General features: G+C 39.0%; 1 protein-coding gene across 5 annotated transcripts in view; it reads left to right on the top strand.

Moving 5' to 3' along the window:
• Positions 1–17,842, top strand: part of Pez (protein tyrosine phosphatase non-receptor pez) — a 254,252-nt gene that overhangs the window by 119,911 nt on the left and 116,499 nt on the right. For all 5 annotated transcript variants that reach the window (XM_071667746.1, XM_071667743.1, XM_071667744.1 and 2 more), the window contains 2 exons: positions 12,940–13,075; positions 16,600–16,743. In XM_071667746.1, the coding sequence (XP_071523847.1) occupies positions 12,940–13,075; positions 16,600–16,743 (280 nt within the window). The remainder of the gene's footprint in view (positions 1–12,939; positions 13,076–16,599; positions 16,744–17,842) is intronic.

The following is a 17,842-nucleotide window of genomic DNA, read 5'->3' as shown; positions in this document are numbered from 1 at the left end:
CCAGACGCTTCACATGCCTTGATTCAATCCACTGACAGCACGTCAACCCCTGTATACCACATCGCTCCAATTCACTCTATTCCTTGCCCTCCTTTCACCCTCCTGCATGTTCAGGCCCCGATCACACAAAATCTTTTTCACTCCATCTTTCCACCTCCAATTTGGTCTCCCTCTTCTCCTCGTTCCCTCCACCTCCGACACATATATCCTCTTGGTCAATCTTTCCTCACTCATTCTCTCCATGTGCCCAAACCATTTCAAAACACCCTCTTCTGCTCTCTCAACCACGCTCTTTTTATTTCCACACATCTCTCTTACCCTTACGTTACTTACTCGATCAAACCACCTCACACCACACATTGTCCTCAAACATCTCATTTCCAGCACATCCATCCTCCTGCGCACAACTCTATCCATAGCCCACGCCTCGCAACCATACAACATTGTTGGAACCACTATTCCTTCAAACATACCCATTTTTGCTTTCCGAGATAATGCTCTCGACTTCCACACATTTTTCAAGGCTCCCAAAATTTTCGCCCCCTCCCCCACCCTATGATCCACTTCCGCTTCCATGGTTCCATCCGCTGACAGATCCACTCCCAGATATCTAAAACACTTCACTTCCTCCAGTTTTTCTCCATTCAAACTCACCTCCCAATTGATTTGACCCTCAACCCTACTGTACCTAATAACCTTGCTCTTATTCACATTTACTCTTAACATTCTTCTTCCACACACTTTACCAAACTCAGTCACCAGCTTCTGCAGTTTCTCACATGAATCAGCCACCAGCGCTGTATCATCAGCGAACAACAACTGACTCACTTCCCAAGCTCTCTCATCCCCAACAGACTTCATACTTGCCCCTCTTTCCAGGACTCTTGCATTTACCTCCCTAACAACCCCATCCATAAACAAATTAAACAACCATGGAGACATCACACACCCCTGCCGCAAACCTACATTCACTGAGAACCAATCACTTTCCTCTCTTCCTACACGTACACATGCCTTACATCCTCGATAAAAACTTTTCACTGCTTCTAACAACTTGCCTCCCACACCATATATTCTTAATACCTTCCACAGAGCATCTCTATCAACTCTATCATATGCCTTCTCCAGATCCATAAATGCTACATACAAATCCATTTGTTTTTTTTTGTTTTTCTCACATACATTCTTCAAACAAACCTGATCCACATCCTCTACCATTTCTAAAACCCACTGCTCTTCCCCAATCTGATGTTTCTGTACTTTCCCCTTCCCCCTTCAATCAATCCCCCCTTAAAATTTTCCCAGGAATACTAACAAAATTAAAAACCTCTGAAATTTAAAGCACCACTCTTATCCCTTTCCCTTTTGTACAATGGCATATGCAGAAATTCCCCCAAACCCTCAGGCACCTCCCCGGAGTCATCATACTTTAAAATTAACCTCCCCAAACCATTTCAACAATAATATATATTTTTTAAATATATTTTTAAATTGGGAAGGATCACAATTTTGCGTGTGATAAAGATTTTCCTATGAGCCAGGGGGAAAAATAAACACGAAAATTTCCCCAAGTGCATTTTCGTGAAAAAAAACAAAAAATTTCACGGGGGAATACAAGGAGAAAAAAAAACAGTCATTTGTTTATACACCCGGGAGACGAAGCTAATGCCTTTTGGGTTTTAAACGTGATTGCCCAAAAAACATACAATGAGCTTTCCCAAAAAATTATCTTTTAAAAATTTTTTATAAACAATAAATTTTACCCTCTTTTGTATGGGACCATCACTAATATTAAGTTAATTTTCCTTTATTTTGAAAATGGGAAAACTAAAATAAATTTCTCTTGGAAATCCCAGTTAGTTTTTAAATAACTGAGATTGCTTTTACTCCAGTCAATCAAGGATCATATTTTTTAAACATTTTAAAAAACAAGGCTTTTTGTTTCTTTTTCCCTTTTTTTACTATTTTTATTTTGTTAATTTCTAACGAAAGATCCTTACCATCGCCCAAAAATTAAATTTTATCACAGTTTCCCAAGGAACGTTATGATTAACCAAGAGTTTTTTTCGGGTTTAAAACCCCTGTTTAAAAGATTTCTTTATAGAATTATTGTTGCAAAAGGCAACTTTTACTTTAAAAGGGTTTAAGCAGCGGGGAAGAAAAGGGGGAAATTAAAAATTAAAAAAGGGAAAACCCTAAAAGATTTTGGTTTCAATGGGGGGTTTTGGGGCTCAACTTTATAAAATGATTTCTTTGCTAACTTAAGGGTTTTTATAAAATAAAAGATCTAGGGTATTTAACTTAGATCCAATAGAAAATTTTTTTTCAAACTCATCATCAAAAAAAATCTGGACTGCCAAAAACGTTTAAAGCCCTAAGGAAATAGATTGAAAAAAATGAAAAATTTAAAAATGTCAAAGTTTAGGGTGATAATAATGGAAATAAGGGGGGGGGGGGGGGATACGTTGGTGGGGTTTTTTATTTTATGCTAAACTTTAAAATTTTTTCCTTTTTCTCGGGAAAGTTTCAAACAAAAATGGTAACATATCATTTTTTTCATTTTTTACTCTTTTTTTTTACCACTTTCTCTCTTTAAACCCCTTAAAAATTTCTTTTTCGATCAAAAAACCCCCTCACACCAAAAATTAAATTTTCCTCAAAAAATCTGATTTCCCCCGCACATCCCCACTCCTCCCAAACCCCCCCTAACCATAGCCCACCCCTCGGGAACCAAAAACATCGTTGGAAAAACCCCATTCCTTCAAACATACCCATTTTTGCTTTCTGAGTTTTGTTCTCGACTTTCCACACTTTTACAAAAGCTCTCAGAATTTTCGCCCCCTTCCCCCCCCTGTGTTTTTCTTCTGCTTCCAAAGGGTTTCCCTCTGCGCCAAAAAACCCACCCAAAAAATCTAAAACACTTTTACTTCCTCCAGTTTTTTCTATTCAAAATTACCTCCCAATTGATTGACCTTCAACCCTTTCTGTACCCAATAACCTTTCTCTTTTTTCACATTTACTTTTCGACTTTTCCCTTTTTTTCCCACTTTACCAAAAAAAATCACCCGCTTGTGCAGTTTTTCACATGAATCCCCCCCCCCAAACGCTTTAATCAGTGAACAACAACCCGACTCACTTCCCCAAACTCTTTAAACCACAAAAGACTGGGTTCTTGCCCCCCTTTCCAAAAAAACTTTCTTCACCTCCCTAACCCGCCCCATCCCTAAACAAATTAGAAAACCATGGGACCCCACAAAAAACCCCCGCCACAAAAACCCTACTTCCAAGAACCGTCCCCTTTTTCCCCCCTCTTCCTACAAAGAAAAATGCCTTGCATCTTTGATAAAAAACTTTTTTACTGCTTAAAACTTTTCCTCCCCCCCCATAAGTTTTTTTTTAATACCTTCCAGAGGCATCCTATCAAAACCCCATCATAAGCCCCTTTTCCCCGATCCATAAATGCTACATACAAACCCTTTGCTTTTCCCAAGAATTTTTCAATACATTCTTTGAAACAAACACCTGATCCCCACATCCTCTACCCCCTTTTTAAACCCACACTGCTCTTCCCCAATTTTGTGCTCTGTAAAATACCTTCAAACCCCTCAAAAATACCCTCCCAATAATTTTTCCCGGGTTTCCAAAAAACTTTACCCCGTAATTTGGCAATCACGTTTAAAAAAATTTTAAAACCCTTTTTACAATGGGACTAGCAAGCATTTTCCCCCAAACCCAGGCCCAACCCCTGAGTCAACATACATTAAAAAAACCTTAACCCCCCAGTCAACAATACAGTCAAAACCCCCCTTTTTTTAAAAAATTCCACTGCAATAAACCCTCCAAAACCGCTGCCTTGCCGGGTTTTTATCTTCCGCAAAAGCTTTTACCCCCTTTCTCTGTTTTTCCAAAACATTTTCCCAACCCTCCCAAATTTGCACAAAACCCCCTCGACCCAAAAAACCCCATATCTCCTTTTCTATCATTTTAAAACCCCATTCAGAAAAACCCTTTAAAATACTCACTTCCCCCCCCCCTTTCCACATCACCACTACTTGTTATCACCTCCCCATTTACGCCTTCACTGAAGTTCCATTTGCTCCTTGTCTTACGCACCCTATTTACCTCCTTCCAGAACATCTTTTTATTCTCCCTAAAATTTAATGATACTCTCTCACCCCAACTCTCATTTGCCCTTTTTTTCCCACCTCTTGCACCTTTCTCTTGACCTCCTGTCTCTTTCTTTTATACTTCTCCCACTCAATTGCATTTTTTCCCTGCAAAAATCGTCCAAATGCCTCTCTCTTCTCTTTCACTAATACTCTTACTTCTTCATCCCACCACTCACTACCCTTTCTAAACATCCCACCTCCCACTCTTCTCATGCCACAAGCATCTTTTGCGCAATCCATCACTGATTCCCTAAATATATATATATATATATTTTCTTTCTTTCAAACTATTCGCCATTTCCCGCATTAGCGAGGTAGCGTTAAGAACAGAGGACTGGGCCTTTGAGGGAATACCCTCACCTGGCCCAATTCTCTGTTCCTTCTTTTGGGGAAAAAAAAAAAAAAAAATATATATATATATATAATGCATATATATATATATATATATATATATATATATATATATATATATATATATATATATATATATATATATATATATTTTTGCTTTGTCGCTGTCTCCCGCGTTTGCAAGGTAGCGCAAGGAACAGACGAAAGAAATGGCCCAACCCACCCCCATACACATGTATATACATACGTCCACACACGCAAATATACATACCTACACAGCTTTCCATGGTTTACCCCAGACGCTTCACATGCCCCGATTCAATCCACTGACAGCACGTCAACCCCGGTATACCACATTGCTCCAATTCACTCTATTCCTTGCCCTCCTTTCGCCCTCCTGCATGTTCAGGCCCCGATCACACAAAATCTTTTTCACTCCATCTTTCCACCTCCAATTTGGTCTCCCTCTTCTCCTCGTTCCCTCCACCTCCGACACATATATCCTCTTGGTCAATCTTTCCTCACTCATTCTCTCCATGTGCCCAAACCATTTCAAAACACCCTCTTCTGCTCTCTCAACCACGCTCTTTTTATTTCCACACATCTCTCTTACCCTTACGTTACTTACTCGATCAAACCACCTCACACCACACATTGTCCTCAAACATCTCATTTCCAGCACATCCATCCTCCTGCGCACAACTCTATCCATAGCCCACGCCTCTCAACCATACAACATTGTTGGAACCACTATTCCTTCAAACATACCCATTTTTGCTTTCCGAGTTAATGTTCTCAACTTCCACACATTCTTCAAGGCTCCCAGAATTTTCGCCCCCTCCCCCACCCTATGATCCACTTCCGCTTCCATGGTTCCATCCGCTGCCAGATCCACACCCAGATATCTAAAACACTTCACTTCCTCCAGTTTTTCTCCATTCAAACTCACCTCCCAATTGACTTGACCCTCAACCCTACTGTACCTAATAACCCTCCACCTCCGACACATATATCCTCTTGGTCAATCTTTCCTCACTCATTCTCTCCATGTGCCCAAACCATTTCAAAACACCCTCTTCTGCTCTCTCAACCACGCTCTTTTTATTTCCACACATCTCTCTTACCCTTACGTTACTTACTCGATCAAACCACCTCACACCACACATTGTCCTCAAACATCTCATTTCCAGCACATCCATCCTCCTGCGCACAACTCTATCCATAGCCCACGCCTCTCAACCATACAACATTGTTGGAACCACTATTCCTTCAAACATACCCATTTTTGCTTTCCGAGTTAATGTTCTCAACTTCCACACATTCTTCAAGGCTCCCAGAATTTTCGCCCCCTCCCCCACCCTATGATCCACTTCCGCTTCCATGGTTCCATCCGCTGCCAGATCCACACCCAGATATCTAAAACACTTCACTTCCTCCAGTTTTTCTCCATTCAAACTCACCTCCCAATTGACTTGACCCTCAACCCTACTGTACCTAATAACCTTGCTCTTATTCACATTTACTCTTAACTTTCTTCTTTCACACACTTTACCAAACTCAGTCACCAGCTTCTGCAGTTTCTCACATGAATCAGCCACCAGCGCTGTATCATCAGCAAACAACAACTGACTCACTTCCCAAGCTCTCTCATCCCCAACAGACTTCATACTTGCCCCTCTTTCCAAAACTCTTGCATTCACCTCCCTAACAACCCCATCCATAAACAAATTAAACAACCATGGAGACATCACACACCCCTGCCGCAAACCTACATTCACTGAGAACCAATCACTTTCCTCTCTTCCTACACGTACACATGCCTTACATCCTCGATAAAAACTTTTCACTACTTCTAACAACTTGCCTCCCGCACCATATATTCTTAATACCTTCCACAGAGCATCTCTATCAACTCTATCATATGCCTTCTCCAGATCCATAAATGCTACATACAAATCCATTTGCTTTCCTAAGTATTTCTCACATACATTCTTCAAAGCAAACACCTGATCCACACATCCTCTACCACTTCTGAAACCACACTGCTCTTCCCCAATCTGATGCTCTGTACATGCCTTCACCCTCTCAATCAATACCCTCCCATATAATTTACCAGGAATACTCAACAAAATTATACCTCTGTAATTTGAGCACTCACTCTTATCCCCTTTGCCTTTGTACAATGGCACTATGCACGCATTCCGCCAATCCTCAGGCACCTCACCGTGAGTCATACATACATTAAATAACCTCACCAACCAGTCAACAATACATATATATATATATATATCTTTCTTTCTTTCATACTATTCGCCATTTCCCGCATTAGCGAGGTAGCGTTAAGAACAGAGGACTGGGCCTTAGAGGGAATATCCTCACCTGACCCCCTTCTCTGTTCCTTCTTTTGGAAAATTAAAATAGACAGACCCTTACGAAAGGAAGCCCGGGTCTGTAGACGGCATGACTGTCACACGTCAGTCACGCGTGACAGAAACACAGAGGAAAAGTCAGTGAGGGTTGCCACCTGTCATGATTGAGAACGGGGCATGAAAGTGTCATGTTCGAGGCGGAGGGGGAGGGGGTGAAAATGAGTTACATATCAACAGGTCATTCCACCCTTAACTACTGTATTGGTCATTTCACCCTTAACTACTGTATTGGTCATTTCACCCTTAACTACTGTAGTGTGGACAGATCTGGATGCAAAACAGTGCTATGACCTCGTCCCTTTAAGGCTGTTTCTCATGAGGTGAGACATGAGATCATGTCACAGTCTTCACTGTTAAGGTCTAGTGAACAAATGGGTCGATAGTTCATAATTGTGTTCACGACACAGGGGACTGTTATATAGTAGGATCCCATCCTATATACATACTTATATTTAGGATTCGATCCTATATATATTTAGGATTCGATCCTATATATATTTAGGATTTGATCCTATATATATATTTAGGATTTGATCCTATATATATATATATATATATATATATATATATATATATATATGGGATCAAATATATATATATATTATCCCTGGGGATAGGGGAGAAAGAATACTTGCCACGTATTCCCTGCGTGTCGTAGAAGGCGACTAAAAGGGGAGGGAGCGGGTGGCTGGAAATCCTCCCCTCTCGTTTTTTTTTTTAATTTTCCAAAAGAAGGAAGGATATATATATATATATATATATATATATATATATATGAATTGGGAAGGATCACAATTTTGCGTGTGATCAAGATATTCCTATGAGTCCACGGGGAAAATGAAACACGAAAAGTTCCCAAGTGCACTTTCGTGTAATAATCACATCATCAGGGGAGATACAAGAGAGAAATATAACAGTCAGTTGATATACATCGAGGAGACGAAGCTAGGATGCCATTTGGTGAACGTGATTGTCCAAAACATACAATGAGCGTTCATAAACTTATCATTTTACAAATCTTATCAACAATAAAGTTATCTCATTTGTATAGACCATCACTAATATTAAGATTATAGTTCCTTGTATATTTGATAATAGAAGACTCAAATATATTTCTCTTGGTAATACAGTTAGAGTTAATAACTGAGATTGCGTTACTCCAGTCAATACAATGATCATAGTTTTTAACATGATTAAACAAGGCATTTGATTCTTGTCCCGTTCTTATACTATATTTATGTTGCTTAAGTCTAACAGAAAGATCCTTACCAGTCTGACCAACATAAAATTTATCACAGTTTCCACAAGGAACGTTATAGATGTAACCAAGAGAATTTTCTGGTGAATTCCTGATTAAGATATTCTTTATAGTATTATTGTTGCTAAAGGCAACATTTACATTAAAGGATTTAAGCAGCATGGGAAGCAAAGTGAAATTATTATTAAAAGGGAGAACTAAAAGATTCTTGGTGTCAATGGGAGGTTTGGGCTCAACTTTATAAAATGATTTCTTTGCTAACTTAAGGGATTTATCAATGAAAGATCTAGGGTACTTTAACTTAGATCCAATAGAATATATCTTCTCAAACTCATCATTAAAAAACTCTGGACTGCAAATACGTAATGCCCTAAGGAACATAGATTGAAATGATGATAATTTAACTCTGTCATGTTGAGATGAGTAATAATGGATATATGAGCATACGTTGGTGGGTTTTCTATATATGCTAAACTTAAACTTGTTTCCTTGTCTCTGGATGATGCAATCTAAAAATGGTAACATACCATTATTTTCATTTTCTACTCTTTTTATTACCACTCATCTCTCTTACCCTTACATTACTTACTCGATCAAACCACCTCACACCACATATTGTCCTCAAACATCTGATTTCCAGCACATCCACACTCCTCCGCACAACACTATCCATAGCCCACACCTCGCAACCATATAACATCGTTGGAACCACTATTCCTTCAAACATACCCATTTTTGCTTTCTGAGATTATGTTCTCGACTTTCCACACATTCATCAACGCTCTCAGAATTTTCGCCTCCTCTCCCACCCTGTGATTTACTTCTGCTTCCATGGTTCCGTCTGCTGCCAAATCCACACCCAGATATCTAAAACACTTCACTTCCTCCAGTTTTTCTCTATTCAAACTTACCTCCCAATTGACTTGACCTTCAACCCTACTGTACCTAATAACCTTGCTCTTATTCACATTTACTCTCGACTTTCTTCTTTCACACACTTTACCAAACTCAGTCACCAGCTTGTGCAGTTTCTCACATGAATCAGCCACCAGCGCTTTATCATCAGTGAACAACAACTGACTCACTTCCCAAGCTCTTTCATCCACAACAGACTGCATACTTGCCCCTCTTTCCAAAACTCTTGCATTCACCTCCCTAACAGCCCCATCCATAAACAAATTAGACAACCATGGAGACACCACACACCCCTGCCACAAACCTACATTCACAGAGAACCAGTCCCTTTCCTCTCTTCCTACACGAACACATGCCTTACATCTCTGATAAAAACTTTTCACTGCTTCTAACAACTTGCCTCCCACACCGTATTTTCTTAATACCTTCCAGAGAGCATCTCTATCAACCCTATCATATGCCTTCTCCAGATCCATAAATGCTACATACAAATCCATTTGCTTTTCTAAGAATTTCTCACATACATTCTTCAAAGCAAACACCTGATCCACACATCCTCTACCACTTCTGAAACCACACTGCTCTTCCCCAATCTGATGCTCTGTACATGCCTTCACCCTCTCAATCAATACCCTCCCATATAATTTCCCAGGAATACTCAACAAACTTATACCTCTGTAATTTGAGCACTCACGTTTATCACTTTTACCTTTGTACAATGGCACTATGCAAGCATTCCGCCAATCCTCAGGCGCCTCACCATGAGTCATACATACATTAAATAACCTTACCAACCAGTCAACAATACAGTCACCCCCTTTTTTAATAAATTCCACTGCAATACCATCCAAACCCGCTGCCTTGCCGGCTTTCATCTTCTGCAAAGCTTTTACTGCCTCTTCTCTGTTTACCAAATCATTTTCCCTAACCCTCTCACTTTGCACACCACCTCGACCAAAACACCCTATATCTGCCTCTCTATCATCAAACACATTCAGCAAACCTTCAAAATACTCACTCCATCTCCTTCTCACATCACCACTACTAGTTATCACCTCCCCATTAGCCCCCTTCACTGAAGTTCCCATTTGTTCCCTTGTCTTACGTACTTTATTTACCTCCTTCCAAAACGTCTTTTTATTCTCCCTAGAATTTTTTATACACTCTCCTCCCAACTCTCATTTGCCCTCTTTTTCACCTCTTGCACCTTTCTCTTGACCTCCTGCCTCTTTCTTTTGTACATCTCCCAGTCATTTGCATTTTTTCCTTGCAAAAATCATCCAAATGCCTCTCTCTTCTCTTTCACTAATAATCTTACTTCTTCATCCCACCACTCACTACCCTTTCTAATCTGCCCACCTCCCATGCTTCTCATGCCACAAGCATCTTTTGCACAAGCCATCACTGCTTCCCTGAATATATCCCATTCCTCTCCCACTCCCCTTACATCCTTTGTTCTCACCTTTTTCCATTCTGTACTCAGTCTCTCCAGGTACTTCCTCACACAAGTCTCCTTCCCAAGCTTACTTACTCTCACCACTCTTTTCACCCCAACATTCTCTCTTCTTTTCTGAAAACCTCTACAAATCTTCACTCTTATCTCCACAGGATAATGATCAGACATCCCTCCAGTTGCACCTCTCAGCACATTAACATCCAAAAGTCTCTCTTTCGCGCGCCTGTCAATTAACACGTAATCCAATAACGTTCTCTGGCCATCTCTCCTACTTATATATGTATACTTATGTATATCTCTCTTTTTAAACCAGGTATTCCCAATCACTAATCCTTTTTCAGCACATAAATGTATAAGCTCTTCACTATTTCCATTTACAACACTGAACACCCCATGTACACCAATTATTCCCTCAACTGCCACATTACTCACCTTTGCATTCAAATCACCCATCATTATAACCCGGTCTCGTGCATCAAAACTACTAACACACTCACTCAGCTGCTCCCAAAACACTTGTATCTCATGATCTTTCTTCTCATGCCCAGGTGCATATGCACCAATAATCACCCATCTCTCTCCATCAACTTTCAGTTTTAGCCATATTAATCGAGAATTTACTTTCTTACATTCTATCACATACTCCCACCACTCCTGTTTCAGGATTAGTGCTACTCCTTCCCTTGCTCTTGTCCTCTCACCAACCCCTGACTTTACTCCCAAGACATTCCCAAACCACTTTTCCCCTTTACCCTTGAGCTTCGTTTCACTCAGAGCCAATACATCCAGGTTCCTTTCCTCAAACATACTACCTGTCTCTCCTTTTTTCTCATCTTGGTTACATCCACACACATTTAGACACCCCAATCTAAGCCTTCGAGGAGGATGAGCACTCCCCACGTGACTCCTTCTGTTTCCCCTTTTAGAAAGTTAAGATTTAGGCATTCACTTAGCTGAAGTATCACAGACATCACAGAGCTGGGAAGGCATAATAGTAACTACTTAACTGATTCTAAAAGAGCTTAAAATCAAGGAGGGGCTGGATATTTATTTTCACAATTTGGACAAGCTCATGAGTTACAGATACACAGGAATTTTTTCAGAAGTTATACACCAAGCACTAAGTGATAATCAGCTGAACATTCAGTGATGAATAGCCAGAGTAATGTAGTTGATATAACATAACCTATCTGTGAGAACATTGAGCTATTTACTTGCTTGGCTAAACTCACCCTGCACATGTATGATATTCATCTTGATAAACTATATATATCTTTGGCATCAGTACAAAAAATATCCACTAAATTTACCCTGCACATTTACAGTATTCCTCTTGATATACTATATCTTTTGTATCAGTATAGCAAATATGATATCCAGATGTAGGAATATCATAAATATCCATAATAGAAACAGGACTTGGCCTTTTCTAAATTCAACAGCAATAGGTGCATGTGCATATTTTGTCTTTAATTGTAGTAGAGTTTATTTCCTGTAGGCCTGTCACCAAGATTTTCAAGGAGGTTCTCTTTCACTTCAGAGATGGATTTAGGGAATTGATGTACATGTCTTTATTATCATTTATGTAAAGTATGAAATAGAATACCTTGTTTAAAAGGATTTTCATAATATACTAATCATATCAGGAAGCTCAGTTGTCTGTCCAGGCCATCACTGGTACATTTTTACAAAATTGTATTTTTTTTCTGTGTGTTTGTGTGTGGACTTCAAATTCCCCGGATCATGGGTTTACCCTACTGTGCTGTAATGGTTATTAGTGTTCACCGACTGTGTAGCACTGGGAAAACTCTACATGAATTATTTTCAATAATAAACATTACCTAAAATTTTATAACAGACAGATCATTTATGTATTTGTGGTGCAACACATACTGACATAAAAGTGAATGAACCATTCATATGTCAACACAATGACTTGTACTGACATGCAAAAATTTCATGTATTCTTTAGTCGCATACACATAATGACCTGAGCAGATAAGTCATATGGCCATACAATCGCATTGACACTAGATTATAGAACACAAATAGGTATTAGTGTGCATAACAGGAAGCTGTGAGAAATTTTGAATGAGAGCATTTGTGATTGTCAAAAAAAATATTAGTGTGCATGATGAGAAACTGAGAAATTTTGAGCGAGAGCATTTGTGATTGTCAGAAAAAATCATGTCTGATTTGTCAGCAAGTGAACATTTACAAAATTGAGGCATTTGTATGTACATACTGTAGTAATGACTTAGCTAGTTTCACAAACTTATATGTAATATGAATACTGGATCATTGGTGTTAAGTAGAAAGTTCTCTTAACATTCCAATAAGTTCTTGTGGTTATCATTGCAGATGGAACGACATAACTAACTTGGTGAACAATAAACGTACCTTTGGTATTGAATGTCAGCGAACTGATGAGACTGTTCACTTCACATTTGATGAGCCAGATGCTGCTAAGTATGTTTGGAAGATGTGTGTCAAACAGGTTGGTAAATGTTTTTTTAAATTTCAAGGATACTTTCATCTTAAACAGAGAAAGCACATGGCTTACAACACTTTAGGATAGAAATTTATGTAACTCATATATGAACTTGGTAAAGTCTGTAGAGAGTTACATAGAGCTCCAGAGATACACAGACCCAAAGTCCAAGCAAGATGATCTGGCCTTAACACAATAAGAAAAAATGCAGTCCTCATAAAAGCAGTAGAAGAAAATGATGGCAAAGCACAGGCTCTTTCTCCTCCCTCCACTCCCTCCGGCACACACCACATGGAAAACAGGTAGAAAAAATACCTTGCGGGAGGATTAGACCTGAAGAAAATTTTTATAGGAAAGTCATAAGGTAGAATGAACATGAGTATGTCATGCATCCCATTATCAAGGGCATGCATCCCTTCTTACTTTTTATTATAAAGACAATAGCAAGGATAAACTTGAGCTCCAACCTCTCAACTTATCGTGCATAGATCATTCCTGATAGTGAAGAATGATACAGTAGTTCTTATTTACTCTAGAGTTCAACACATGTGACAGGTATTAATCAATGTATGTTACAGCATTGCTAGGAAGATAACTGTGGTTGAAGGGTAGCATGATATACCAATGCATTACCATGACTGATTTAATGAATTGTTCAATACTAGAAAGTGACAAGTAATGAGCAAGCCTAATTTTGAAGTTATTAAGGGTGTTGCTCTGAACAACATTTTCTGGGAGCTTATTCCATGCATCAGTAATGTTGTTGGTGAAGAGATATTTCATACAATCCATATTAACTTGGTGACCTCTAAGTTTTAGTCCATTTTCTCTCATCTGTAATGCTGGTGCTGTTGTAAAGAATTTTTCAACAATGACATTGTTGAATCCTTTAGATATTTTGAAACATTCTATTGATTTGCCCTGGACATGCCTCTTGCTGATGGAGAACAAGTTCGATTCTTGCACTCTTTCCTCATATGGTTTGTTACAGAAAGAAGGAATCAGTTTAGTTGCTCTGGTAATGAGGTTGAGGAAAGTATGTGTATATGTGTAGATGCCAAGCAATGGACTGTAATGAACTTCACCCATGTACCACCTGAGAAGACATGTTATGGTAAGAGAAGATCATCTAATACAAACTAGTTGTTTGGTTCAAAATCATGATCCAGTACACAGTCAGAAAAGATATAGGGTTATCTCACCGGTTTGAATTATGTAGTTGCATTAGTAGCCTCCCCAGAAAATTGTGTTTGAAGGGATTTAGCTGAAGGTATGAGTGATGAACTCTTTCTCCTTATGCATCGATCTTTAGGATAATTAGGAAACTTTGCTTTTTTTTTTTTTTCCAAATACAGGTTTGCAGTTGAAGGAGTGGGATTGATTGTCCACAAACTTTGGTTCTATTTGTCTGTTTTACACCATAAGTTAGTACAATCCATATTGACAGTACCACTAGCAGTTGGAGAGATATTTTATCTCTACTGATCTGTACCTCTGACACTTGTTTCTTCCTGGAACTCTTTCAAGGGGGTGGGTACAGCAAAAGAGTCTTCATAACTGGTGAACTCCAGTGCCATTTCTTAGCCGTTTTGCCTCATCCTTAACCAGCTGCTGGCAGAGGGCAACTCTAGTGCAGTGTTTCCATACGTAATATTCCTACCAAAAACTTCTTTCCAAAGTGTTTATCGAATGTTCCAACCTACTGCTTATACTTAATGTACCTGCTTAATGTTCCTACCTGCCATTTCTACCTAATGGTCGTGTCTAATTTTCCAACATACTGCTATCTATTGCTCCTACCATTTTGCCAAAAGGCAGGACTAGTGCATAGCTCTCACCAGAGAAAAGTAAAATTATGAAGAACAAATCGTTTGAGTTAAGTGTTGTCAAATGTTATATGGGACACGGAGAGATTGTATGTTTGTGGACAGAACATAAGTTCATGTATGGGTGAAGCAGAAAGAAAAGACAGGTACCTGGGTTAGAGGAGTGCAGCTTGACAACCACTGAAGTGCTGGCTCACTGTACAGCTTTCACTAACTCTCCTGATGCCCAAGCAGGTAGTACCAATGATATACTTCCCAGGTTAGTAGCTACCTACCATTTACTACCTAGAGAGATATTGGGTGTTGAAATGCACATGTAGCCTTTGATTGAAAGAGACTAGTCATTCATCATCAGAATTGCTTATTTTGGCTTTTGCATTGAAGCAATCATCACTACTAATAATTCTCACTCACAATCATGTTATGAATGCAATGGTAGGCTCTGTGAGTAAGTTGTAGAGCAGTGAAGTAAAGAACTGCTTGATTTCCTGGAAAGCACACAAGAAACCAAAAGAGAGTAATAATCAAAAGGATAGAGTAAGTTACAAAATTTTGCATTGAAAATGTGAGTAATTTATGTTAAAGAAAACTCAAGTATGTAAAACTTAAAGAACCTTAAGGAATTTTATAGTTACATTAAAAGCAGTAGAGTCATAACCAAGACAATTAGTCCATTAATGACAGCAAACTGTAACATGGTCCAAACAGTGAAGCTTTGACAAAGATCTTGAGTATATTTTATCATTCATATTTACCAATGAATCTGCAATGAAGGCATAACTCTTATCCCAGTACCAGTTCCATTGGTAGGAAAGAAAATCATTCTACAACTTATTGACAAATAAATTAGAAATATACTTTCAGCAGTAGATGTATGAAAGTTAGTAAATTGGCTGGCCCGAATAAGATTCATCCAAGGACACTGAAAGAAATGAAAATGAGATAGTTAGATCTTTGAATGCTCTTTTCAGCAAGTCACTTGATGTGGGGAAAATTCATAAGGATTGGAAATTAGTAAGTGTAAGGCAACAGTCAGAAAAAGAATGATTTCCTGCCAGGAAATTATTCCTCAATTAGCTTAACAGCTGTAGTTGGTAAACTTATGGAAACCATCATTTGAGACAAAATTTTAAATTATTTAGAAGAGTTTATAGAAGGAGGAAGTTGAGAATAAATGAACAAAAGCAAGTTTTAGCTGAGTATAGGTATAGATTAGTTCAAGTGTGAGTTTGAATGAAGGAAATTAAGTGTTTTAGATACCTAGGAATTGACATGGTAGCATAAGAAATCAAGGTAGTGGAAGTAAGTCTTAGGTTGGGTGAGGAGCCAAGGTTCTGGGAGCTTTGAAAAATGTGTGGAAAGAGGTCTTTATCTGAGAGAGTGAAAATGAGCATGTTTGAAGATATAGTAGTTCCAACGATGCTGTATGAATAGAAGGTATGGGCCATGGATGAGGGCATGCAGAGGAGGGTGGATGTGTTGGAAAAAAGCCAGAGAAAGTGAAGTGTTGTAGATACCTCGGAGTGGATATGGTTTGAATTTGTTAGAATTAATTTGTCAGAGCTAGTGTTGTCCGGACAGAGGAGAACATTCAGTATAGATAGCCTACTCTTATTTAGCCCTTGTCTCAAGGTTTTTGGTCTCTCATTTACAAGTAAATGATACTGTGTGGTTATTTGTTTGACAACATCATGAATTCTGCAGCACACATTTTACAAGAGGAACCAAGAAGTCCTGGAAGGGAGTAGCAGTACAGATACCCGCAGCCTGGCAATCCCTGATCTGCAGAGTTCTGTTATGACATCCCAGCTCCATCACTCCCATCATCCTAGTACCTCTCATGACATGGTTAGTTACAGACTTCATAAATCTTTTCGAGTAGCACTAATGGGTTGACATGCTTGTATTGTGTCAGATATGTAAGAATTTTGATATGTACTTATATTGTCCTTGTTAAGTACTCCATAGAAAAATGCCTTTTTATAGTTATCTAAGATATTACAGGAAAATGTTGAAGATGAGTCACAGAAGAATAGGCAGAGGGAGTATGTAAAAAGCATAGGTATTAGTGTTGAGGAATTTATGGTGAATTTGATTTCCTATACAGATTGCCCAACTTTATGAAAAGAAATGTTCTTTAGGTTGATGTAAGGTAGATGATGTTAACACAAAAATGTTTACACTGTCATATAGCCAAAGAATCAGGTACAAGTAGTGAATATGAGATATGAAGAAAGATTGATGACTTAAGGATGTTAATTGTGATATTTGATCATGATATTGAGTTGTCAGGTTGCCAACAAATTACATTTGTGCATGATTTAATGAAGCTCCTGCATAAATTTATATGACCTGATTCTGACCACTCCATCACCAGTCCCCAAGTAGAATACCAATCTGACCCTTACCTCAAACTTTAGAACTGTGCTCTTATATTCCATCTCCTTCAAGAAATGCAGTAGTGACAAAATATATGCATACTGAAATGTCCTGACAAGCACTAAACTGTCCATTCAATTGAGTCTTGAACACCCCACCAGGTATACACCAAAACATGTATGAGTTACCCTTTCCCTGTCTGTGTTGTGGACTCCACCCAGTGCTCCAACATTACAAACACTGTTTCACCTTATCACATATATACAAATGCACATAATTCATACTGTCTGCCTTTATTTATTCCACCACTCATGAAAATAACCACCCCTTCCCACCGAATGTGCACGAGGTAGCGCTAGGAAATGACAACAAAGGCCACTTTCATTCACATTCAGTCTCTAGCTGTCATGTAATAATGCACCGAAACCACAGCTCCCTTTTCACATCCAGGCCCCACAGAACTTTCCATAGTTTACCCCAGACGCTTCACATGCCCTGGTTCAATCCATTGACAGCACGTCGACCCCGGTATACCACATCGTTCCAATTCACTCTATTCCTTGCACGC

The sequence above is a fragment of the Panulirus ornatus genome, chromosome 12 (assembly GCF_036320965.1).
Source record: "Panulirus ornatus isolate Po-2019 chromosome 12, ASM3632096v1, whole genome shotgun sequence".
Lineage (NCBI taxonomy): Eukaryota > Metazoa > Arthropoda > Malacostraca > Decapoda > Palinuridae > Panulirus > Panulirus ornatus.
Note: the sequence above shows the minus strand (reverse complement) of the source record. Positions and strands in the feature narration are given on the sequence as shown.